The sequence below is a fragment of the Pseudophryne corroboree genome, chromosome 6 (genome assembly GCF_028390025.1).
Source record: "Pseudophryne corroboree isolate aPseCor3 chromosome 6, aPseCor3.hap2, whole genome shotgun sequence".
Lineage (NCBI taxonomy): Eukaryota > Metazoa > Chordata > Amphibia > Anura > Myobatrachidae > Pseudophryne > Pseudophryne corroboree.
Genome location: NC_086449.1, coordinates 282,253,649 through 282,280,511, shown reverse-complemented (window position 1 = coordinate 282,280,511; position 26,863 = coordinate 282,253,649). Strand labels below are relative to the sequence as shown.

Here is a 26,863-nt window from a genome sequence, read left to right as displayed (position 1 = left end):
TGTGGCCAAATGCCACATGGGGCGTGGCCAATGAAAATGGGGGCGTGATACACATATGGGGGAGGGGCAGATACACGTATGACCCCAATAGTGTCAGATACACGTTGCACCACAGTGCTAGATATACATTGCCCCACAGTGCCAGATACATATAACCCCACAGTGCCAGATACACATTGCCCCACAGTGCCAGATACACAAATGTCCCCAGAGTGCCAGATACACAAATGTCCCCAGAGTGTCAGATACACATTGCCTCACAGTGCCAGATACACATTGCCCCACAGTGCCAGATGCACATTGCCCCACAGTGCCAGATACACAAATGTCCCCAGAGTGCCAGATACACATTGCCCCACAGTGCCAGATACACATTGCCCCACAGTGCCAGATACACAAATGTCCCCAGAGTGCCAGATACACATTGCCCCACAGTGCCAGATGCACATTGCCCCACAGTGCCAGATGCACATTGCCCCACAGTGCCAGATACACATTGCCCCACAGTGCCAGATACACATTGCCCCACAGTGCCAGATACAGAAATGCCCCCAGAGTGCCATACATTGCCTCACAGTGTCAGATACACATTGCCCCACAGTGCTAGATACACAAATGCCCCCACTGTGTCAGATATACATTGCCCCCCGTGCCAGATACAGAAATGCCCCTACAGTGCCAGATATGCCCCCAGTGCCAGATATCCTCCAGTGCCAGGTATACATGCCCCCCTGTGCCAGATATCCCCCAGTGCCAGGTATATATGCCCCCCTGTGCTAGATATGCCCCCAGTGCCAGATATCCCCCAGTGCCAGGTATACATGCCCCCCCAGTGCCAGATATCCCCCAGTGCCAGGTATACATGCCCCCCCAGTGCCAGATATCCCCCAGTGCCAGGTATACATGCCCCCCCAGTGCCAGATATCCCCCAGTGCCAGGTATAACATGCCCCCCCAGTGCCAGATATCCCCCAGTGCCAGGTATAACATGCCCCCCCCAGTGCCAGATATCCCCCAGTGCCAGGTATACATGCCCCCCTGTGCCAGATATCCCCCAGTGCCAGGTATATATGCCTCCCTGTGCCAGATATGCCCCCAGTGCCAGGTATACATGCCCCCCTGTGCCAGATATCCCCCAGTGCCAGGTATATATGCCCCCCTGTGCCAGATATGCCCCCAGTGCCAGGTATATATGCCCCCCTGTGCCAGATATGCCCCCAGTGCCAGGTATACATGCCCCCCTGTGCCAGATATCCCCCAGTGCCAGGTATATATGCCCCCCCTGTGCCAGATATGCCCCCAGTGCCAGGTATATATGCCCCCCTGTGCCAGATATGCCCCCAGTGCCAGGTATACATGCCCCCCCAGTGCCAGGTATAACATGCCCCCCTCCCCTACTCACCGCTGCCGTCGCTGTCCTCCTGTCTGTCATGTGAGGGAAGGAGAGTGCAGCCTGCGCCTCTCGTTCCCCTCAGTCTTCGGCGGGTGTCTCAGTTTAATTCAGCGCCGATCCGTGAGCCAATCAGAGCTCGCGGGTGCGAGCTCTGATTGGCTCACGGATCGGCGCTGAAGTAAACTGAAACACCCACCGGAGACTGAGGGGAACGAGAGGCGCAGGCTGCACTCTCCTGCCCTCACATCAGAGGCGTGTGCGGCGGTGCGGCGTGGGGGAGGGAGGGAAGGAAGAGGAGCGGCGGCCCGTCGGTGTGGGTACGGCGTACCCACGGCTAAATTCTTACGGGTACGCCGTACCCACCCGTACCCGCCCACTTGCACCACTGGCCTTAACAGATTTTGGACACGGCAATCCTGCCATTAAATAAGCGTGCTGGATAGTGAACCTAATCCAGCGAGAGATCGTCTGCTTAGAAGCAGGACACACAATTTTCTTGGGATCATATAGGACAAACAGAGAGTCCGACTTTCTGTGACGAGAAGTTCTCTTCACATATATCTTCAAAGCCCTCACAACATCCAAGTACTTTGATGTAATTGAAGAGTCAGTAGCCACTGGCACCACAATAGGTTGGTTTATATGGAATGCCGACACAACCTTTGTAAGAAACTGCTGACGTGTCCGGAGCTCAGCTCTATCTTTGTGGAAGATCAAGTAAGGGCTTTTACAGGATAAAGCCCCCAATTCGGACACATGCCTAGCCGAAGCTAAGGCCAACAGCGTGACAGCCTTCCATGTAAGGAATTTGCCCTCAACCTCCTGTAGAGGCTTAAACCAATCCGACTGGAGGAACTGCAACACCACGTTAAGGTCCCAAGACGCTGTAGGCAGTACAAAGGGAGGTTGGATGTGCAGAACTCCCTTCAAAACAGTCTGAACTTCAGGGAGGGCAGCCAATTGTTTCTGGAAGAAAATGGATAAGGCCGAAATCTGGACCTTCACAGATCCCAACCTCAGGCCCATATCCACACCTGCTTGCAGGAAGAGGAGAAAACGTCCGAGTTGAAACTCCACCGTAGGAAACTTCTTGGATTCACACCAAGAGACATATTTCTTCCAAATACGATGGTAATGTTTAGACGTTACCCCTTTCCTAGCCTGTTTCAGGGTAGGAATGACCTTCTTCGGAATGCCCTTCCGAGCAAGTATCAGGCGCTCAACTTCCATGCCATCAAACGTAGCCGTGGTAAGTCTTGATAGGCGAACGGCCCCTGCTGCAGCAGGTCCTCCCGAAGAGGCCTTGGCTCTTCCTGCAAGAGATTCAGAAGGTCCGCATACCAAGCCCGCCTTGGCCAGTCTGGAGCAATGAGGATCGCTTGCACTCTTGTTCTCCTTACGAGCTCTAGAACTCTTGGAATGAGTGGAAGTGTTGGAAACACGTACACCGACTGGAACAACCACGGAGACACCAGGGCGTCCACTGCCACTGCTTGTGGGTCCCTCGACCTGGATCAATAGCGTCAAAGCTTTTTGTTGAGACGAGAGGCCATCATGTCTATTTGGGGTAACCCCCAAATGTCTGTTATTTCCTTGAACACCTCCGGATGGAGACCCCACTCCCCTGGATGGAGATCGTGTCTGCTGAGGAAGTCTGCTTCCCAGTTGTACACTCCCGGAATGAAGATTCCTGAGAGTGCCAATGCGTGTCTTTCTGCCCAGAGGATGATTCTTGTCACCTCCGACATTGCAGCTCTGCTTTTCATTCCGCCTTGTCGGTTTATGTAGGCTACTGTCATTACATTGTCCAACTGCACTTGAATGGCCCGATTTCTTAGAAGTTGGGCCGCCTGAAGAAGACCGTTGTAGACGGCTCTTAGTTCCAGGATGTTGATGGGCAGGCCGGCTTCCAGACTTGACCACCTTCCTTGGAAAGTCACTTCTTGAGTGACTGCTCCCCAGGCCTGAAGGCTCGCATCTGTGGTTAGAAGGGCCTATTCCTGAATCCCGAACCTGCGGCCCTCCAGAAGGTGAGGTAATTGTAGCCACCAGAGGAGCGAAATCCTGGCCTTCGGCGACAGACGTATTCTCTGGTGCATGTGGAGATAAGATCCTGACCACTTGTCCAGGAGATCCAGTTGGAAGGCCCGAGCGTGGAAACTCCCGTACTGGAGAGCCTTGTAAGAGGCCACCATCTTTCCCAACAGGCGAATGCATTGATGAACCGACACCTGGGCTGGCTTCAGGATATCCCGGACCATTGTTTGTATCACCAACGCCTTCTCCTGCGGAAGAAACACCCCCTGCACTTCTGTGTCTAGGATTATTCCCAGAAAGGACAACCTCTGGGTTGGTTCTAAATGTGACTTTGGAAGGTTCAGAATCCAACCGTGGATCTTGAGGAGGCGGGTTGTGAGAACAATGGACTGCAGCAGCTTCTCCTTGGACGATGCCTTTATCAGCAGATCGTCCAGATATGGAATGATGTTCACCCCTTGTTTGCGGAGAACCATCATCTCTGCCATCACCTTGGTAAACACACTCGGTGCTGTGGAGAGGCCGAATGGCAAGGCCTGGAACTGGAAATGACAGCCCAGTAATGTGAAATGGAGATAAGCCTGATGCGGCAACCAGATTGGAATGTGTAGGTAAGCAGCCTTGATATCCAGGAATACCAGGAATTCCCCCTCTTCGAGACCTGATATCACCACCCTGAGAGACTCCATTTTGAACTTGAACTCCTTTAGGAAGGGGTTCAATGATTTTAGGTTCAGAATGGGCCTGACCGAACCATCCAGTTTCTGTACCACGAAAAGGTTCGAATAGTAACCTGTGGTTTGCTAATGAGGAGGAACTGGCACAATGACCTGTGCCTCCACCAACTTTTGGACAGCTACTTGTAGGACAGTGCTGTCTGCCAGCAGAACTGGTAAGCCTGATTTGAAAAAAGGATGAGGAGGGAGACTTTGAAATTCCAGCCTGTATCCCTGGGATACAATATCTATCACCCAGGGATCCAGGCCGGACGATACCCAGACGTGACTGAATTGTCTGAGTCTCGCTCCCATTGGCCCCACCTCCAGGCCGCACGGTCCACCGTCATGCAGAGGACTTTGGCTTACCCGAAGCAGGCTTTTGTTCCTGGGAACCTGCAGCGGCAGGTTTCTTGGATTTAACTCGACCGCCCCTAAAGAAGGTATTGGACAGTCTGGCCTTTCTACGTTTGTTAGGCCGAAAGGACTGTGTTGCTGATGAAGAGAAGGATTTCTTCGGAGCAGGTGCAGCTGAGGGAAGAAATGGAGACTTACCCGCTGTAGCCATGGATATCCATGCGTCTAAAGCTTCCCCAAAGAGAGCCTGACCTGTATAGGGTAGGGACTCCACACTCTTTCTGGATTCCGCGTCGGCTGACCACTGGCGCAGCCACAGTCCCCGACGAGCTGAAACAGACATGGAAGAAATTCCTGCAGCCATGGAACCAGGGCCGGCGCCACCACTAGGCAGCTTTAGGCAGCTGCCTATGGGCGCCGGCCACTTGTGGGCGGCAGCTCACGCTGCCGATTAATGCTTCTTCCTTAAGAGGAATATGACAGGCGTTACCGCTGAGAGGAGCGGAAGACAGTTGCTATAGCAACTGTAACAATATCCGGCAGGACACTGCTTACTCTATATGCATAGAGCCACTGCCGATGGGGTACACTCACACTGTCCGTGCTGCTGGCTGATAACAGTTGGGTGCCCGCGGCATCCCTTTAGCACGGACAGTTTGAGTGGCTGTGCAACCCGTCGGCAGTGGCTCTATGCACATAGACTAAGCAGCGTCCTGCCGGATATTGTTACAGTTGCTATAGCAACTTTCTTCCGCTCCTCTCCGCGGTAATGCCCGTCATACTCCCGCCCCGCACCACAAGAACAGAGCAGTGGTGCACGCGGGGGGGTTCTGAGTACCCAGACCCCCCCCCCTGACAGACCAATTTTTTTTTCTGGAACAGGTCACCGGCCGCGGCCCGCGATTAAGCCCCGCCCCTTGAGAACTGGCTCCGCCCCCTCTTCAAACACCCGCGAATCGCAGGTTGTGTAGACTGCAGTGCAGAGGGAGAATCCGTCCTTGCTGTGCAGGTTGATCTCTGCCTCCCTCCGTCCCTCGTCCACTGTGCAACGCTGCTGCTGCTGCTCATGCTGTTCCCATGTAAGGGATTTATTTGTATAACGTATTTCAGTCTTAAACATATGGAAACATCATATATACATATTATTGTGTATGTATGTACGTATCCATCTGGTGTGTGTGTGTGTGTGTGTGTGTGTGTGTGTGTGTGTGTGTATGTATGTGTATATATATATATATATATATATATATATATATATATATACATTATAGGTCTAAGTGGGCCGGTATGCGGCGGTATGGCATACCGGCACTTCTCCACAGAACGGGAATTTTTTTTGTTTTTTTAATCACACTCCTGCTATGGCCGAGCGTGCTCATGTTCCCCCCACCGCTGCTCCCAGTCTAGGCGGTTGGTGCCGGAGCTGTGAGCCACACTACTCCCCAGAAGTTACGGCGGACACACACTCACTTCAGAAGCCACTCATGCAGAGTGCCTTGATTCCTCCAATTACTCAACTGGGCCGCTGCGTCACCATGAGGCTGCATAGACGCTGGCGCTCAGATCCTCCTGCTGCCGGCCTCCTCTTCGGGCTGTGCTGGGTTCGCGCCGCAGGATTCCCTTGTTGACAGTGATACCCTGCAGCTCAAGCTAAGGTTGACTGGACATGGCGGCGGTGAGTGACTGCTGGAGAGCCCTGTGCCCTCCTGCCCCCCCATTCCCCATGTGTGTGGACCCTGCCTCTGTGTGCGTGACACCTTGTGCCCCCCTGCCCCCCGCTGCCTTTGTGTGTGTATCACCCAGTGCTCCCATACCCCTGTTGCCCTGTGTGATGACACCCCGTGCCCTTATGGTGCTCTATACACCCCCTGCGTGTGTGACACCCTGTCCCCCATGTTTTGGCTCATACCGTGAGCTATAATGGAAATTGCGGATTATACCTTGTGCTGTAATGTGAATTTCGGCTCATACCGTGTGCTATAATGTGAATTTCGGCTCATTCCGTGTGCTATAATGTGAATTTGTGCTCATACCGTGTGATATAATGTGAATTTCGGCTCATACCGTGTGCTGTAATGTGAATTTCGGCTCATACCGTGTGCTGTAATGTGAATTTCGGCTCATACCGTGTGCTGTAATGTGAATTTCGGCTCATACCGTGTGCTGTAATGTGAATTTCGGCTCATACCGTGTGCTGTAATGTGAATTTCGGCTCATTCTGTGTGCTATAATGTGAATTTCGGCTCATTCCGTGTGCTATAATGTCAATTTTGTCTCATACCATGTGCTATAATATGAATTTCGGCTCATACTGTGTGGTATAAAGTGAAAGGGGCACCAGTACTAGATAGTATAAGGGGTCCTACTACACTGAAGGACACCCCCCCCCTTTAAGTGGACACTCCCCCTTTTCCTGGAGCGTGCGCACCTTTGGCGTGTGCATAATTGCAACCTTTACTTTTCCATACCCCCACTTCAAAATTTCCACTTCGACCACTGTATGTCTATCTATCTATCTATCTATCTATCTATCTATCTAAGGTGCTCTGGGCCTCCTGAAGGCTTAATCCAGCCCTGGTCTAGCAGTTCTTGCGCACCCTGGGTAGAACGCCTGTAGCATTAAGCAGCAATCTGTCCTGAAGTTCCCACGAAGAGTCAGCTGGATGGGATGTACTACCAGGCTTTGATCACCCGCTGCTCAGCTCTGCAAAGCAGCGTGTGATCTCTAAATAGATGCTGTGCGCACGCGTACAGCATCTATTCAGTGCGGGGAGTGAGCCGGGGGCTGCCCAGCTGCTCAGGGAGCGCTGGGCACACTCCCAAAATGGCGAAAATGGACCCTCGGTGCGTAGCCACGCCCACTCGGCCATAGCCACGTCCCTCACACCCGAGGTCACGCCCCCTTTTCAGGACGCGCACGGCTACGACGCGCCGAGTGTCCCGACTTGGAAAGATTAAAAGTTGGGAGGTATGACACTCGGTGTGTGGTTTGGGGTGGGGGGCAGCAGGCTGAACTTTTGCCTAGGATGCCGAGAAACCTTGCTCCGGCCCTGCATGGAACCCAGGTCTTTCATGGATTCTACCATAAAACCTGCTGAATCGTGAATGTTGCGTAAATATAATTCAACATCACCCTTATCCATCGTATCCAAATCCTCTATTAAGGTAGCCGACCACTTTACTATAGCCTTTGCAATCCATGCACTAGCAATAGTGGGACGTCTTATGGCCCCTGAAGCAGTGTACATTGATTTAAGTGTGTTATCAATCTTTCGATCAGCCGGCTCCTTTAAGGAGGTAGATCCTGGAACAGGTAAAACCACCTTCTTTGAGAGTCTGGACACAGATGCGTCAACAATCGGCGGGTTTTCCCATTCTTATCTATCCTCCTCAGGGAAAGGAAACACCACCTGTACCCGTTTAGGGATCTGGAATTTTTTCTCACGGTTTTCCCATGCTTTCTCAAATATAGCATTCAATTCCTTTGACGCAGAGAAGGTTAGCGAGGCTTATTTATTTTCAGTAAAAAAAGCCTCCTCAACCTGCTCAGGTGTGGTATCATTAATATGTAACACATCCCTGATAGCCTCTTATCATCAATTGCACCCCCTTTGCAAGAGATGCAGACCACCGCAATTCATCCCCATCACCGTCTGTGGTGTCAGAATCGGTATCCATGTCATCCTGCGTGACATGCACAAGCACATGTTTGTGTGGGTATATAGCGGAGCGTCCTGAGGTACCAGAATCGGGCCATACTGCCATAGAGTTCTGTAATACCTAAGTTGCAGATTCATTACTTGCAACCCTGTCAGAAATCTGAGAAATCCAAGGTTTGATAGAAGAAAATCACTCAGGCTCCCTTGCTGGTATCTGTGCTAAACCAGTGCTATCCTGATTACATGGAATGGGATCATCCTGGGAGGACAAATCCTCTGCCGCATATGACACAGTGTCCCTGGACATAGCTAAAAGAGACCACCAAGCACTCCACACACACACAGGGGAGGGCAGACAGAGTTTCCTCCCCAAGAATGGCAAGAGAGACACAGAGATTGGAGCCAACCCACACACAGCGCTTTTTTACCAAAGGGAGACCCCTTTTCAGCGCGGACTGTGTATCTTAATAGGATACACAGTCGTATTGCAGCCTCCCCCCCTTCTGCAACCCCCTGGTACCGTTTGTAGATAGCTGGAGTTGCTGCGGAGGGACCTGATTCTCCTTGTCAGCTCCGTGCAGGCAGGAAAATGGCGCTGAACGCTACTGGGTCTGCTCTGAGGAGAAGCTCCGCCCCCAGAATGGTGCTATCTTCCTGCTCTTTATCAGATTATACTGGCCTGAGGATTTAGTGCTGGTTGAGATCCGGAGACCCTGACAGGCTTCTGGACCAGTGTAGGGTGTCGCGCTGGCTCAGGGCATCCCTCATAGCGCCGCACCATGTACCACTGAGCCATCCCCAGAGCGCAGTTAATACTGCGCTCCTACCCTGCTGCCATCTTCACACCGACCCCCTGCTTGCTAGGGGGGTCGGTGTCTCACTCGCCACCAATTCTTCAGCTCTGCAAGGGGGTGGCGGCATGCTGCTGGGGCGAGCGGTCTCCTGTGGCGGAGAACGATCAGACCCCTCTGGAGCTCAGTGTCCAGTCAGCGGAGACAGTGGCTCAGACCCCGCAGGGCGGACACTGCTCCCCCACTCAGTCCTTCGCTGCAGGGAGGCTGTTGCCAGAAGCCTCCCTGTAAAACAATAAACTCAAAAAAATATTTTTTACCAGGAAAACTCAGGAGAGCTCCCCTAGCTGTGACCGGCTCCTCCGGGCACATTTTCTAAACTGAGTCTGGTAGGAGGGGCATAGAGGGAGGAGCCAGCCAACACTCTCAAACTCTTAAAGTGCTAATGGCTCCTGGTGGACCAGTCTATACCCCATGGTACTAATGTGGACCCCAGCATCCTCTAGGACGTAAGAGAAATCTGGGATATCATTCCCCTTAAAGAATCCACCCATGGGGGTTCGGATTCGGAAGGTTGGGAAATCACATTGCAGTCCTGAGTACATGGGATAGACTCCTCATGAGAAGATACACAGTCTGCAGCACATTATATAGAGCCCTTAGACATGGTAATGTGGATATACACACTTACACACACACAGGAAAATGTGAGTCAGTTTTCCCCAGAGTACCTTCAGAGAGTTACCAAAAAAATACGAATGCCCTCATCACTGCCGAGATTTTGGTTTAGTAAATTCCCGAGATGACACTTTGAAGAAAAAACACCAAATCAGTCAAAATCGGGAGTTTAGTAAATATACCCCCATGTGTATGGTAAATAAGCAAAAGTTGAAAAAAAATTGAATAACCCCAAAAAACTTGTGTCAACCATTATGTCGACCTTTTGTACCTGTTGACCTTAGGCGCTGTTTACTTTTTACTTGTTGACCTTTCATCTTTGCTTCTTGTCGACCACCAGAATACCATCAGCATTTCCCCCCCATATGAGCTCAATAAAGAAATACAAAAAAGATAAATGATCTGTCTGTCTTGTCTACATGTAATGTATTTCATTTATATTCATTTTCTTCTAATTTTATTTCAATAACATTAGCTAAAATGAAGGTCATCAAAGGCAAATGTGACGATGCACGCAGGCAGGGACAGTACGGGACAGTACGGGGTCCCAGCACGGAGAAGTGTGAAGTGTATAACGCAAGGCATCAGATGAGATGGGAGGGGAGGAAAGGAGGCAAGAGGTAGGGAGATAGGGGGGAGGCTGCAGAGACACCACACCTGCTTCCCCCCACCCCGCAATGCTCCGGTCACCCCGGCGCCCCCTAGCGGCGTGCGCCTTGTGTGCGGGATCGATGTCAGTGGGCGCTCCTGTGCATGTTGTGCTGTGCCCGTTACCGGAGCGTCTCCTCCGTAGAAGATGGCGGAACTGTCTCCGGTGCTGCAGCCGCACAGGGTCGGGGGGAGCCGGCATGGCTACACCGTGTTCCCCGGAGAGTGCGAGTCTGACGCCGAGCTGTCCCTGAGCCTTGCCCGGACCAAGACCCGCTCGTACGGCAGCACAGCCAGTGTGACCGCCCCCTGGGCAGAGAGGTTTATCGAGCACCAGGTCAGCCCCTGCGACACCCTGCAGGGCATCGCTCTCAAATACGGGGTGACGGTAAGAAGGGACCGGGCCTTTGCAGGAAAGACACGGGGCTGTGGGCCTGCTTCAGGCAGAGGGGGGATGCGGGGGGCGGCGGTGGTATGTGCGCGGTGCTGCCATCCTGCAGCCTGGGAATGCTGCACTGTGTATGTGGCTGCACGGCTGGCAGCATCCTGCGGTGCCCGACTGACAGTGGATCGATCGATCTATCTATCTATCTATCTATCTATCTATCTAGCTATCTAGTCTATCCATCCAGGGCCAAACTAGCCACTAGGTGTAGGCAGCAACCTAGGGCCTGGCACTGTATGTCCTACAGGGCCCACCATCTATAGCACAGGTTCTCAAACTCGGTCCTCAGGACCCCACACAGTGCATGTTTTGGAGGTATCCTCACAGAATTGCAAGTGAAATAATTAGCTCTACCTGTGGACCTTTTAAAATGTGTCAGTGAGTAATTAATACACCTGGGCACCTGCTGGGTTACCTGCAAAACATGCACTGTGTGGGGTCCTGAGGACAGAGTTTGAGAACCCTGATCTATAGGCTGCATCAGGTGTGTGATAGTGAATAGGGCTAGTCATTGAAGGGTCCACCATTGATGGTGCCAGTGGTGTATTACATTTGTGAACCATTGATGGTTTGCACCACTATTGACCATCACCCACACAGCACAGGCAATTGCTCAAAATAAATGGGAAATGTGACAAATGGACTGTGGGCCAATCGTGGATGGGGCAGGGCTACACAATCTGCATCAGTGGAATCCCTCAGTGGCTGTGGCCCCTTGTCTGCCATCAATGGTGAAAAATTATCGGATATCTGCTATTTCTGGTTGCTAACCGTTAATACAGTATCGGTGTGACCTGTGTATCAGGTGGGTTCTGTATATAGTGCTCAGTGTGTGTCATATTGGTGCGTCCTGAGCATCAGAATGTACCAGGAGATAGCGGTGTGACCTTTGCACAGTTATCAGTGAGTATCAGGTATGTGGTAGCGGTGTGACCTGTGTGTAATGATCAGGTGTTTCATATTTATTGGACTTTGCAGTCATCACTGTCCATGAGATGTGCGATATATGTTTGGGTGGGTAGTATATAATGTTGAGTGGTGTTTCAGGTTTATAACTGATAATATCATTATTGTGAGAATTTTGTTTTATTGCTAATCTGTGGTATAAATAGTAAATGTAACTTTATTTTGTGATCTAATTTTTGGTAATATGATTAATACAATATAGAAATGAACACGTGATGTGTACAACTACATGGTTTATAGGTAAACATGATTGTTTTCATTGTATTAAAGCTGGATTAAGTATTTGTGGGGCCCAAGGAGCAAAATTTGTGACTCTAGATCAGGTCCTTGTATGCAAGCCTTAAGCGTGTTCATGAAAAGGGGGCGTTATCACACATCAGACAGTGTGTGTGTGTGTGTGTGTGTGTGTGTGTGTGTACATCGCTTCCCCAGCTGCTGGGTAGCCCCCTGCCTTGTGCGCACATCAGGTGACAGTGTTTCTGCCCAACCTCTCCTCCTCGCAGGAATACAGCACAAGGGGGATAGTACCTAAAAAGGACTGTCCCACCAAAATCAGGATAGTTGGGGGCATATTTATATGGTTCTATACTTAAACATATATAGTCACACACGCATACAGTCAGGGCTATTGGAAGAGGAGACGCTTGTGGCAGCGATTGGACAGAGGGACACTGATGGCAAGGCACTGAGGAATTGTATAGTCTCTGGCGCACAGGCCAGTGAGAGAAAGAGAGAGCGCGTCCTGCAAGACCCTCCCATTTTTTTAAACTGAGTCCCTCACTGCCTGTAGCGCGTTAAAAGGCGCTATAGCGCGTATTTCTCTGGCTGGGTCCACAGGATTATCCACAGGATAACATTGGGATATTGTCGAGCGACAGCGAAAATGGCACCAACACGGTCACGAGCTTTCTGGCCTCCCAGGATGCATTGGGGCCTCCACTATATAGTCCCGCCCACTGACTCAGTCAGATCAGTTTTTTGCTTGGTGCGGCAGGAAGCCGCATGGTCACAGGGCTGCTGTGAAAGCAGCCTCAAGTTTTCATTACTTTATTTTTATAGACTTACTGTTTTGGTTTGAGCGACTTCTCTTAACAGCGTCTTAAACGTGTATTAGAAAGAGTCGCTCCAACAACTCCCCACCGGGTCGCAACAACGCTTACCTTCGCGGTACAGTGCTGTCTCGACGGGCGTCTGTGTCGGATGTTCTAGCAGGTCCAGCAGACGTTACCAGGCTGTGGCCGGAGCATGGGGAGACAGTGAGTATATGGACTTCCTCTTACTAGAGGGGTCAGGACACAGCTACGCTGATTTGGTGGAGACTACAAACAGCGTGTTGATGCGCCGAACATTTCAAGTGTGACAGCGCTACGCTCCGGGGATCATAGGCGACAGGACTAGGTGAGGCCGCGATCCTGGGAGTTTAAGTCAACAGGGGGTTTCAGACGCTCTCCTGGCCGTCCCTCCTCCGAGTTCATGGCCAGTTCCCGCGGGTCTCTCGTTTCATGAACTGAATGACCTCACTTCCGGCTCAGACGCTACCACGAGGGTAGTCGGTCGCAGCTTAGACGCTGCGGTTGTGTACACTGGATATAAACCCGCCCAGACCGAGTCGCAGGCCTTTAGTGTCTGCATGCACGTGGAGTCGCTCAGCGTCCGTGTCCGTTGGTGAGCATCCGTGTCCGTTATCAGTTACCAAGAGCGGCAGTGTACACCAGTAGCGTCTGAATCCACTCAGCGTCTTTCGAGCGTCTTTGCTTGGATATGGAAGTGTGGTGAGTCTCCCTGTATCCCGCTCCCTGGCGGTAGGGTATACAGTACTAAAAATTCCTTCTACTTCTTAGTGTGCACTGTTAATTTTTAGTACCTATTGCATATGAGACCTGTATATTACTGTGTTTTCTGCATGTTATGTTGAAAAAGAACCAGTTAAACAGAAGTACAATTTTCCTACTTATGTATAAGTTATTATGGAGGTTGTATTCTCATATGACAATGTCTAATGCTTTAACATGTGACTGACTGCTAGTATGTGTGCTGACTTTTCTGTGTAATGTCAGTCCTGTTCTGACCCTCAAATCAGGTGCACTGTGGTCAGATTGATTTCACCTCTATATACTGATTATAGGGTGTGGTTCAGTCACAAAATTGTGTAGTCAATATCAGAAAAAATGTCTGTGAGCGGCAAAAGTGATGAGGAGAATTTGTCAAGCACTCCTACAGCCCTAACATGCTTATCTTGTAAGTCAGGGGTAATTGATATGATTCAATTGGTCACTTATGAGGGTTTGTGTGCAAACTGTTTCGCTTTTCAGCGAAGTAAAAAACAGGAGTTAGTTCAACCTCCAGTAGAGCCACCATGGAATATGTTCGCAAAGACTCTGTCTTCAATAGCGGACAGGTTAGCTCCAGTAGCACCACCTCAAGGGTTAGGTTACACTATGAACCCATACATGCAGCTCCCTTCCTATGGTTTGGTTCCAGTAGCCTCTACAAGCAACCAAGGGGTAGGTAAGACTAAGACAGATACGTCTGTATGGCAGACTACACAAGAGGATACATCGGATGATGATGCGGAAACAATAGATTCAACTCCGTATGATGATCAGTCGCAGAGCTTTAGTTCAGATGATGTAGCTGAACTCATTAATGCAGTAAAGGCTGTGCTTTCTCTGGAAGAACCAGCCAAGACAGCGTTAAAAGCAAAGCACCTGTATTCAAACGAACAAAGTCAGTGAAAGCTGAATTTCCAGCGTCAGAGGAGTTGACGGAAATGATGGATGAGTCTTGGGCAGCGCCCGGTAAAAAGTATAAGATTCCTAGGAGATGGGATTCTTATTATCCATTTCCTGCTGGAGATTGTTCGAAGAGAGAAGTTCCTCCAAAAGTAGATGCACATGTTCTGCGACTAGTGCACAAATCTGCTTTGCCACTGTCATCTACCTCTTTGAATGATGTCACAGACAGGAGGGTAGAGAGCCTATTGAAAAATATTTTTTCTCTTGTGGGTGCAGTGGTAAGACCTGCTATGGCTTCGGCCTGGGTAGCAAAGGCAATGGGCGAATGGATAGAGGAACTAGAGAATGACATCCCCTCTCCTACTAGGGAGCAAGAGGATCGTCTTTGCCGTTTAAGACAATCTGCCCAGTATTTAGAATAAGCAGCCATTGATGTAGGCACTGTTGCTTCTAAAGCATCAGCCCTGGCAGTAGTCGCTCGCAGAGCAGTCTGGCTACGGACCTGGAAGGCAGATGCGGAGTCCAAGAAGGAATTGGAAGCATTGCCTTTCGTGGGTAATATATTATTTGGAAAACCTTTATCGGATATCCTAGAGTCAGAGGCTGAATCGAAGAAGGTCAGATTTCCGGCTACCTACAACCCTAAGTCCAAGGGTTTAAAATTTCGCTCATTTCGCTGGCAAAGCAAAGCGAAAGGTAAAGAGGAGCCTAAACAACCCCAGTTTAAATCCAGGGGTAGGAAGCAGTGGGCTAGCAAAAAGCCAGCTTCCAAACCTGAACAAAAGCCCTCAGCCTGAAGAGACGGGCCTCCGCCTGGAGGATTCCAGGGTTGGGGGCCGACTCCTGCAATTTGCACCCACATGGCAACAGTCAACAACAGATACCTGGGTGCAGAAGGTAGTATCTCAGGGGTATGGGTTCCCATTCAGGAGGCAGCCTCCTCAAAGATTTTTTTGCACCAGCCCGTCTCGTATAGAGTCGAAGGCCAATGCCCTGCAAGAAGCAGTCCAAAAATTACTGCAGTCAGGTGTGATTGTCCCAGTACCTCCATCACAAAAGGGACAGGGGTATTACTCCAATCTGTTTCTAATCCAGAAACCAAATGGGTCATATCGACCAATTCTAAATCTGAAGATGTTGAACAATTACATATGGATCCCGAAGTTCCACATGGAGACGTTACGCTCCATAATGTTGGCTATGGAACCGAGAGACTATATGGTATCTCTGGATGTGCGGGATGCTTACCTACATGTGCCTATAGCACTATCACATCAGTGTTACCTCAGGTTTGCCATCCTCAAGGAACACTTCCAGTTCCAAGCTCTGCCCTTCGGGCTAGCTACAGCACCCAGGGTGTTTACCAAGATCATGGTGGTTATGGCAGCTTGTCTGCGCAAACAAGGGATAAGGATATTCCCATACCTAGACAACCTATTAATCTTAGCACAGTCGCAAGATTTACTGTTGAGCCATCTCCAACAGACGATAGTTTGTTTACAGAGACACGGGTGGCTCATAAATTGGGAGAAGTCGTCCCTGAATCCATCACAGCGGATGGTTCATTTGGGAGCCATATTGGATTCAGACCTACAGAGAGTTCTCTTACCAGAGAAGAAAATAGTCAAGGTGCAGGTCATGGCTCAGGAAGCGTTGCAAGCCCAGACAATGTCAGTCCATGCAGCAATGCGACTGTTGGGTCTGATGGTATCAACATTCGACATGGTGGAATATGCGCAATTCCACTCCAGACCATTGCAGCATCTCATTTTGACAAAATGGAACGGAAATCATCAAACAATAAAGAAGCAGATGATAAAGATTCCAGTAAATGTAAAAAGGTCTCTAGCATGGTGGCTACAGACAGACCATTTAAACAAGGGGAGACCCTTTTGGATAAAAGAGTGGCAAGTCCTGACGACAGATGCCAGCCTGCAAGGTTGGGGGGCGGTACTCGGAAGCCTATGGTTCCAGGGAAAATGGACCGCAAGGGAAAGTCGCCTGCCGATAAATCTGTTAGAAATAAGAGCTATTTACTTGGCCCTAGTTCAGGCAAAGGACAATCTACAAGGAAGACCAGTCCAGATCCGCTCAGACAATGCGACGGCAGTAGCATACCTAAATCATCAAGGAGGGACTCACAGCAAGAGTCTGATGGAGGAAGTAACTCCCATTCTAAAGTGGGCAGAACTCCATCTCCCAGCATTGTCAGCAGTATTTGTCCCGGGTGTACTAAATTGGGAAGCGGATTTTCTCAGTCGGCACACCATTCAGGAAACCGAATGGGCACTACACCCAGAAGTGTTTCAGACACTGGTGAACAGATGGGGTCTACCGGAGATAGACCTTATGGCGTCTCGTCTAAACAACAAAGTTCCGAGGTACGGATCAAGAACAAGGGACCCAGGAGCAGTCCTGGTAGACGCACTGTCAGTAGAATGGAGGTTTCAACTGGCATATCTGTTCCCTCCAATATCTCTGTTACCCAGAGTAGTGAGAAAGATAAAACAGGCAAAAGGAGCAATCATTCTAATAGCTCCAGCTTGGCCAAGAAGGCATTGGTACACAGATCTGTGGAGAATGTCCGTGGAAGCACCGATACTGCTCCCTCAACGTCCAGATCTGTTAATGCAGGGTCCTTGTTGTCACAGTCATCTGGATCGCCTGTCTTTGACGGCGTGGCTGTTGAAACCTCTATCTTAGAGGCTAAAGGATTTTCAAAGCAAGTAATCCAAACCATGCTTAGAGCAAGAAAGCCTTCTTCGGCCCGTGTATATCATAGAATATGGCAAGCCTATATTCATTGGTGTTCTGGAAAAAATTACAATCCAAGAGCCTTTAAAGTAGCTAGAATTTTGGATTTTCTGCAGGCAGGATTGGATAAGGGGTTGAAGGTTGCTTCCTTGAGGGTGCAAGTCTCAGCGTTGACTGTATGGTTTCAGCAGAAGATTGCTGACCTACAGGATGTACGTACGTTTTTCCAAGGAGTAGTACATATTCAACCTCCATTTGTTCCTCCTGCAGCTCCCTGGGATTTGAATTTAGTTCTTAAATTTCTCCAGGGTCCTTTGTTTGAACCACTTGAGAGAGCGGATCTTAAGTGGTTAACGATTAAAGTTCTTTTTTTACTGGCAATGGCGTCAGCCAGAAGAGTGTCAGATTTAGGAGCATTATCATGTAAGTCTCCTTTCCTAAGTTTTTTTCCAGACAGAGCAGTTCTCAGAACGAGATCTAGTTATCTTCCAAAGGTGGTGTCAAAGTTTCACCTGAATGAAGAGATTGTAGTCCCAGCTTTTCAGGTATCGGGACTATCTGCGGGAGAAGCGTCACTGGACGTGGTCCGGTCTTTAAAAATCTATATAGATTGTACTAGTGCCATCAGGAAAACAGATTCCCTCTTCATCCTCTACGGATTCCATAGGAGAGGTTGGCCTGCTAGTAAACAGACGCTGGCGAGATGGCTCCGAGTGGTAATATCTGAAGCTTATTCTCATGCAGATCTCCCTATTCCGGCTAATGTCTCTGCACACTCTACACGTAAGGTAGGTCCTTCTTGGGCAGCACAACAGGGTGCATCAGCAGAACAGATATGTAAGGCAGCCACATGGTCTTCCATAAACACATTCATCAGACATTATGCCTTGGATACTTTTGCCTCTCATGACGCAGACTTCGGGCGAAAGGTCCTCCTGTGCAATCAGGAGCGTCCCCACCACTAAAATGGCTTTGGGAATCCCAATGTTATCCTGTGGATAATCCTGTGGACCCAGCCAGAGAAATAAACGTTATGGTAAGAACTTACCGTTGATAACGTGATTTCTCTTATGTCCACAGGTATCCACAGGGATCCCACCCGGACGCATCTGATTTGAGGATCTAGACAAACACTAAAAACCTCTTCCTTCTTGTATGGAAGGGTGTGCATGTGTGTTCTTATCGCCTGTACAGGTCTCTACCTAATGTTCCTGCCTATAATCGCTGTGGAAAGAACTGATCTGACTGAGTCAGTGGGCGGGACTATATAGTGGAGGCCCCAATGCATCCTGGGAGGCCAGAAAGCTCGTGACCGTGTTGGTGCCATTTTCGCTGTCGCTCGACAATATCCCAATGTTATCCTGTGGATACCTGTGGACATAAGAGAAATCACGTTATCAACGGTAAGTTCTTACCATAACGTTTATTTTGCTATCACTGTTTATGCTTACCCTCCCCTTAAAATACACTTTGAAATATCAGGTAATAATGGCACCAAAATCTATTCTAATCCGTTTGACAAGTCCTGTATTACTATGTGCTTGCATTGATTACATAATGCCATGGACATTAGCACTTCACACTTGGCTGCACAAGGTCATGAATTGGTTAGTTTAGCAGCCTTTAATTTAGCTGCAAACAATCTTTTTGTACAAGGTACACGTAAACATTTAGGAGGTGAAGGATGGAAAGTCACCTAAAATTAGCTTAATTAGTCAGTAATTGCTCACCTTCCGAAGTGGGGTGGTCTTAATCCAACGTTGGGAGACGGTCCTAAGCAGCATCGGTGAGGTGTGTGGAGTGTTTGCAAGTGTGTATGTTAGTGATGTCCCCGTGTGTGTGCCGCCCCCCCCTTCACATTGTAATCACCCAGCGGAGCCGACTGCTGGGAGTGCTACATGTCCCAGCAGCCTTTGTGCTTGCTGGCACCTCCCAGCAGCCTCCAGGACTCCCAGCAGCCTACTCCACAGGGGCAAGATGGAGGGGAGACTACTGGGTACCCAGGAGAGCACCAGACAGGTGAGAATTTTATAATATATATATATATATATATATATATATATATATATATATATTTATTTCACTTACGTCCTAGAGGATGCTGGGGACTCCAAAAGGACCATGGGGTATAGACGGATCCGTAGGAGCTTGGGCACACTATAAAGACTTAAACTGGGTGTGAACTGGCTCCTCCCTCTATGCCCCTCCCCCAGACCTCAGTTAGACTTTGTGCCCAGGAGTGAATGGACACACTAGGGGAGTTCTACTGAGTTTCTCTGGAAGACTTTATGTTAAGTTTTTTATTTTCAGGGAGACCTGCTGGCTACAGGCTCTCTGCAGCGTGGGTGTGAGGGGAGAGAAGCAGACCTACTTCTTCTTAATTTAAGGGCTCTGCTTCTTAGGCTACTGGACACCATTAGCTCCAGAGGGTTCGATCACTTCGTTCGCCTAGCTGCTTGTTCCCGGAGCCGCGCCGTCACCCCCCTCACAGAAGCCAGAAGAAAGAAGCCGGGTGAGTATTAGAAGAACAGAAGACTTCAGTGATGGCAGAAGACTTCAGTAACGGAGGTAACATGCAGCGGTCGCGCTGCGCTCCATGCTCCCACACACCAACGCACTCACAGGGTGCAGGGCTCTGGGGGGCAGTGCCCTGGGCAGCAAGTTACTGAGGCTCTCTTAGGCTGGCTTAAGTTGTTATTCGGTGCCCCGGGCACCGTGTCCGCTACCCCCGCCAGCATATCGCAGCGGTCCCGCTGCGCGCCATTGCTCCCACACACCGACGGCTGGTATCAGGCGCAGGGGGGGTGGGGGGGGGGCCCTGGGCTGTAAGTTTTACATTATTTTGGCCTTCCCAGTACACATATACAGTGTGTAGCCACTGTATATGGTCCCCTGCCTGCATACAACGGTTATAATATGAACGGGCTACCGCGCGCCGATAAGGGGCAGGGCTTAGCCCTCACACCAAGATACAGTGCCATTTTATTCTCAATGTCCCCGCCAAAACAGGTGTACAGCACAAACAAGGATGGGCACATACTGTTAGTGTTATGTGGAGAAATGTATAACACTAGTTAATTTGGAAATGGGCATGTACTCATGGTTGTGTTTATTCTCTGTGTGCTCCCTGTCAGGTATACACTTGTGTCGACATGTGTGAATGTTCTGTTACGAACGCCTCTGGGGTTCACTGTCGGCATCGCCGACGCCTGTTTGGTACTTGATACAGTAGATACTGAGTCAACAGATCGGTTGTGTTATGCTTGTTCAAAGTAAACACGGTATGGGGGACACAGTAGTATGTGGGTGACCCTGTCGGCACCAACTGTTATTATCCGGTATAAATTGACATGCTGTAACTAACTGATACCTGTATATATATTTATATGTATTTGTATGGTTCGGTTCCATGAGCCTGTAGCTCGAACACAGACATGGTTATATTTGTGGGGGAATGTTATATATGTATAATTCCCTCAGACCCCTCGGGGTCGCAAGAATGTTATTTTGCCTGGTTACTACTCCCTGCTGTCGACGATTACTAGGTTTTCTGTCGACTATAATGTTTCCTGGTAGATCCACAACTGCGGTATTCAGTACATGGTCAAACACATTAATGTCACTTGGGTCCCGAAGGCTCCGAAAAATCTGCTTATATGTATGTTATATGTATATATAGGTAGGATATGTGTGTAGATGTGTATTAAAATATGTATATTCATCTTATGATTTATAATGAATGCTGAAGTAATGGTATTCCTTCTCATGTGCTGGTCGCTCTGTTGATAAAGCTCTAGGTCAGCCGTGACGAGTGGGTCTCACATCCTCTCAAGGAGTCCGAATGTTTATTATTTTCCCGCGGCGGAGAGAATACTGTGAACGTCAACTCCTGGTCGACATGGGGTCCTGTCACAAGGGATCGGATACAGGAAGCTAAGTGATATTTTATTTCTATTCTTTGGACTTATTTGCATTACATGCACATGAGGGAGTGTTTATTTTCGGAGGGACATCCGATAGAATTATCCTGCAGAGATGGGGGATTTTCCTTATGTTGGATCTTCTCTATACATCGCGGCAGGCTGCAGTGCGTATACAGGAGGTGGCCGGGGAAATGTTGCGGCTGACTCCGAGAGATACTGGAGTTTTTCCCTGGGGCGGTATGCCGCTGTTTGGGGATGCCTTAGTTCAGTTAATCTCGGCGGATACTGCTGGTAAAACTAACTTAGTGAGTTAGATTCCCTCACAACGGTTGGTGACGCATTCCTTTGTGGGATGCAGTCGCTTTAACTAGTTCAATACCGTTCTTTTTTCCTTTTCTGGGCAGATGGAAGGTGAAAAGGTAAGTGTTCTGCAGCCTTGTTAGGTTCGCAGAAGCGGATGTCGTTTTCTGTTTCTCACACATCCACCACATGGTGCTGAGTCTACTTGCCTGGACCCCACTCCGGTGGGGACTCGTCTACTACCTTTCAGTTAGTCCGGGAATAGACCAGGACCCGTGAGTTAATTATAGAATCCAAAGGGGGACTGTCTGGAGTTACAGATGTTTCCCCTCACTGATTTTCTCATAGATCTTACCGTTTCCCCTCTGGAAGGGGAGGTAATACGCGACGCCATACCAGAGGTGCGTCAGGTTCAGGGCCTTGTCCTCCTGTCCCGGTTATAAAAAAAAAAAGGAAAAAAAAGGAAAAAAAAAGGGTTTACATGCGTTTGTTCTACGCATTCAGATTACCTGGAGGGGATAGCCAGGTTGGTCTTTCCCATTTCACTGGAGTGATGGTAGTATGATGGTTTTCTTTCAATAGTAAGAGCCATTGTTATTCTGTAATGAGATGTTCGCCTGATTGAGACGAGGTCAGGAAACAAGTGGTGAAAATCGTTTTCTTTCTCTGACTGTTCTTCAACACAGGGAAGGGCTGTTGTTCCCAACGAAGCAGATGTCGGAGGGGGTATCGGGGTAGATACTGAACGTTTGAGGTTCTGTGTTTTCCTGTGGAAAGAGGTCTGAGGATCTTGAGTCGGATCAGATTTGCAGTACCAATCCATCTATATCTTCCGTTGATGAAGAAGTTGGGTGCGGCCTAAGAGGCCTTTTCGGTGAGCAGGTCAAATGCCAGGGTGGTTTTCACGGGACCTGTTGGGAATGTGGTCCGGGTCTCACTGGCACATGCACCGGAATATAATTCTAATGGCCCGGATATCGCTCCTGTGGTGTCTGCTCAGCTCTCACCTCCTAGAGGGACGAAGGTTCGGGATACTGGTGTCCATGTACGCAGATCTCCGAGGCTGGGGAGTAGTACTTGTATGGGAAGTATTTCCGGAGGAAAAGGTCAAGCTGCGAAGCTTGTCTACAATAAGCTTTATTGAAGTAAGAGCTATTTTCAACGAACATATTCTTCGTGATCTGCCCGTGTTAATTCTGCCGGACGACTTGACAGCAGTGGCGTAAGTAAGCCGCTAGGGCGGAACAAGGAGAAAAGAGGCAATGGCAGAAGCTGAAATAGTTTTCCGCGGGGTGGAAAGACTGGTAAACGTTATATTAGCAGTCTTAGTTCCGGGCGTAAACGACGGAGAAATAGATTTCCTCTGCAGACGTGCTCTCCATCCGGGAGAAATACTGTCGTCATCGAGAAGTTTTACAGAAGTGACAAGTCTTTGAGGAGTGCCTCAATTGGGCATGTTGGCGTCTCGCCTCAACGAGAGACCTCGGGGATATGGTTCCAGGTCAAGGGACACTCAAGCTATAGCAGTGGACGCCCTCGTGACACCTTGGGTGTTTTCAGTCGGTCTATGTGTCCCCTCCACTTTCACTCTGCTGAAGGTGATAAACGTAAGAAGAACAGAGGTTCCTGCGATCCTCATTGTTCAGGTCTAGCCAAGGAGGGCTTGGTATCCACTTCTTCAAGATTTATTCATAGAAGATCCCTGGCCTCTTCCTCTACGGGAGGAACTGTTGCAGCAAGATCCGGGCGTGTATCAGGACTTACCGCGGCTGCGTTTGACGGCGTGGCGGTTGAACGCCATATCCTAGTCCGATCGGGTATTCCCGGTGAGGTCATTTCCACACTTCTTCAGGCTAAAAAAGAAGTAACGGCGAAACCTTAACACCGTATTTGGCGTAAATATGTGTTTTGGTGTAAATCTAAGAAGCTTCCTACGGCAGACTTTCAGCTGAGTCGTTCTTCTCCATTCTTTGCAAGCAGGTGTGGATGCAGGCCTACAGTTAGGCTCTGTTTCAGGGCAGTTTGGGCCTTGTAAATTTTCTTTTAGGAAAAAAAAGAAAAGAAAAAGAATTGGCTACCGTTCCAGAAGTTCAGACTTTTGTGAAAGGTGTACTGCACATCCAACCTCCATTTGTGCCCCATTGGCACAGTGGGCTCTTGACGTGTTGTTGCGTTTCTTGTGTCTCACTGATTGGAACCTTTATTAAAGGTTGTGTTAAAATTTCTCTCTTGGAGAGTGGTCATGATTTTGCTTTTTGGGCGACCACAAGGCGGTTGTCGGAAGTAGCGCCTTTGTCTAACAAGAGCCCCTGTTTGATCTTCCAAGTGGATAGAATTAAGAACTCTGATAGTAGTTCTGCTGACAAGGGTTTTCGGCGTTTATCTAAAATCTGCCTAGTTTGATGCCTGTGGTAACTTCAGCATTGGCTGATTCAATGTCTCTCGATGTAGTCAGGGCTTTGAGGATTTATGTCGCCAATTGGGCTCAGTTTGGAGAAACAGAGGCTCTGTTTGTCCGGTATGCTCCCAGCGTGTTTGGGGCGCCTGCGTCTCTGCAGTCTGTTACACACTGGGTCTGTGATATGATTCGGTGTGCTAGTTCTACGGCTGGATTGCCGTTACCGGAGTCGGGGGAGACCCATTCTACTAGGCAGTTGGGCTCTTCTTGGGCGGATGCCCGAGGTGTCTTGGCGGGTTAACTTTGCCGAGCGGCTACTTGGTCGGGTTTCAAACACCTTTGCTAAGCTCTACAAGTTTGATACCCTGGATGATGGGGACCTCATGTTTGCTCAATCGGTGCTGCAGAGTCGTCCGCACTCTCCCGCCCGTTCTGGAGCTTTGGTATAGACCCCATGGTCCTTTTGGAGTCCCCAGCATCCTCTAGGACGTAAGAGAAAATAGGATTTTAGTACCTACCGGTAAATCCTTTTCTCCTAGTACGTAGAGCAGTGTTTCCCAACCTCGGTCCTCAAGGCACACTAACAGTCCTGGTTTTAGTGATATCCAGGCTTGAACACAGGTGACTTAATTAGTACCTCAGTTATTTTGATTTAACCATCTGTGCTGAAGCCTGGATATCACTAAAACCTGTACTGTTGGTGTGCCTTGAGGACCGCGGTTGGGAATGCCTGCCGTAGAGGATGCTGGGCGCCCGTCCCAGTGCGTACTGTGTCTGCAGTTATTGATTTTGGTTGCCCTTGGTGGTTTTCTTCTTTGTCAGACTATCGCTAACGTTGTTCATGCCATGGCATGTGGTTCTTGTTATTGGTTGGGTTGACTCACCAGTTGTCTTACATATTCTCTCAGCATATGGCTGTCTGGTTTTCATACCGTGGGCTGGTATTCTGTTGAAGGCCATGTCTTGCGGTATGTTCGTGGTGTGAGCTGGTATAACACTCACTGTGTTTAAATTATAAATTCTTTCCTCGAAATGTCCATCTATCCTGGGCACAGTTTTCTAACTGAGGTCTGGGGGAGGGGCATAGAGGGAGGAGCCAGTTCACACCCAGTTTAAATCTTTATAGTGTGCCCAAGCTCCTGCGGATCCGTCTATACCCCATGGTCCTTTTGGAGTCCCCAGCATCCTCTACGGACTAGGAGAAAAGGATTTACCGGTAGGTACTAAAATCCTATTTTTTTTACGTGCTGCGGGGGTTTTCAGCACTGAAAATCCTGAGACCAAATTTAAAAAAATGTTGATAACATGGGTAGCGGGAGCACGCATACCCGCAGTAACTTGAAATTGGGCACAAGCTATGCAATTTTTTTTTTTCTTCACTAAACCTCGCGCCCCAGTGGATTCCCCCCATAGAGCCTAGTTTCTCCCTTCAGATTTTAGCAGGTGGTGCCATGTCAGTGAATGTAATCATCAGTTGTTTTATGATATGGAAGTAGTGCGTTGAGAGATAGATAGATGTCCTGTGGTGGATGGATAGAGGTACATCCTGAATCCTGATATTGTTCCTCCACACCCTGTCTTGTAAGTCCTCATTTTTGTCTGCTAGAGCCATGACTTATGAGCATAGAGAAAGTAATCCTTGGTCCACATCTGCCAGGATTTTGCAGACTTAATTCATTTTGTGTTTAAGTGTATCTGTTCTGATTCCGATGTGGGCAATTTCTGAGCTGAATTATTTGACTACAGCAGTCAAGAATGCTAGCTTTCTTGCGCTCTCCCATATCAGATATTTGTTCCAGTGGAAGATACTTGCTAGTAGCTCTACACACACATGAGATCTGCATCAGGCTCCTCTCCACTGGAGGGAGTTACAGCATGGGCTGCAAAACATATTGTTCCATGATTGACTCGAGACACACCCCTTACTGCCACTAGCAGGTGAGATAATATAACAGGCCAAAAGTGGAAAGGCACTGGTTGATGTTTAAGCTGCTAGGAGAGTTAATAAAGGTGCGTGGTGACCCGATGCAAGTAGTGTCGGCAGTGCACACAGAGACAGTTCAAGTAAGTCGACATTGGGGGTAATGCTGCCAGATAGATCTCCTAACGCTGATCAGGGATCCACATTGGTGATGGAAAATTCTGAACAACTTGATAGTGGTCTGAAGAGAAACCTAGGGTGGTGGATTGATGCTTGGTGACAATGCTGCTGAGGAGGTAGTTTCAGCCTGGGCAGCCTTGCAGTCAGGGATGATACAGAGTTTGAACCCGAGTAATGTTGTAATGAAAGTGGATTGTCTGTTTGGGGTCCTTGGGTATGAGTCGGACCAGAATACCCAGATGGGCCAGGCCTTGGTCTCCAGCTGCTCTTCAAGGCGCATTCTGATCAGCCTAGTGACAGGCATGCCCAAGTGCTGTTTATTACCTAGTATGCGTTCTCCAGATCTCCACAAGAAAACTTGGATAGGTTGATCCCAAGGCATTTGAGGCTCCATGCAAGAATAGAAGTGGAACACTCAATAGATGATTATTCTGGCATTTACAGTATGGCGCTCACACAGATGTCCTCCTTTGCTACTAAGTACAATAGACATTCATGTGACACCTGGATGGATTTCTTTAAGTAAAGTTTGCCATTAATTTCATATACTGAATTTTCTATAATACACTGTAGACTCATGGAGCGACAGTGGTTTATTTGCTGTCTAAGCTTAGCTGTCATTTATGTATGGTACGTACATGATGCTTTTTGCATAGATTATTTGAATTGATTTTGTGGGTGTACTGCAGATGCTACAGTATATGAGAGACCATTAGTATACAGTGTCAGGTATTATGGCATAGTAGCTGACACATCCTAGAGCTGGGTGGCGTATATACTCAGGTTTATTAGCTATCTATACAAGTGGCAATACTGCATTACAAATCAGTGTGAAAATCAGATCGTAAAACAAGTTGTAGGTTACTGTTATCACCTGTCATTTTATGTGAACAATCCAATATGTGTCAGAGCACTGTACAGAAAAATTACTACTGCTCTTTTTGTGTCAGACCTGCTGTTAAT

General features: G+C 48.9%; 1 protein-coding gene across 1 annotated transcript in view; it reads left to right on the top strand.

Annotated features, from left to right (window-relative positions):
- The first annotated feature begins 10,208 nt into the window (after positions 1-10,208).
- The window catches only part of LYSMD2 (LysM domain containing 2), a 108,032-nt gene continuing 91,377 nt past the window's right edge, over positions 10,209-26,863 (top strand). Inside the window, exon 1 of the mRNA XM_063926087.1 lies at positions 10,209-10,666. Within this exon, the coding sequence (XP_063782157.1) occupies positions 10,427-10,666 (240 nt within the window). The 5' untranslated portion in view covers positions 10,209-10,426. The remainder of the gene's footprint in view (positions 10,667-26,863) is intronic.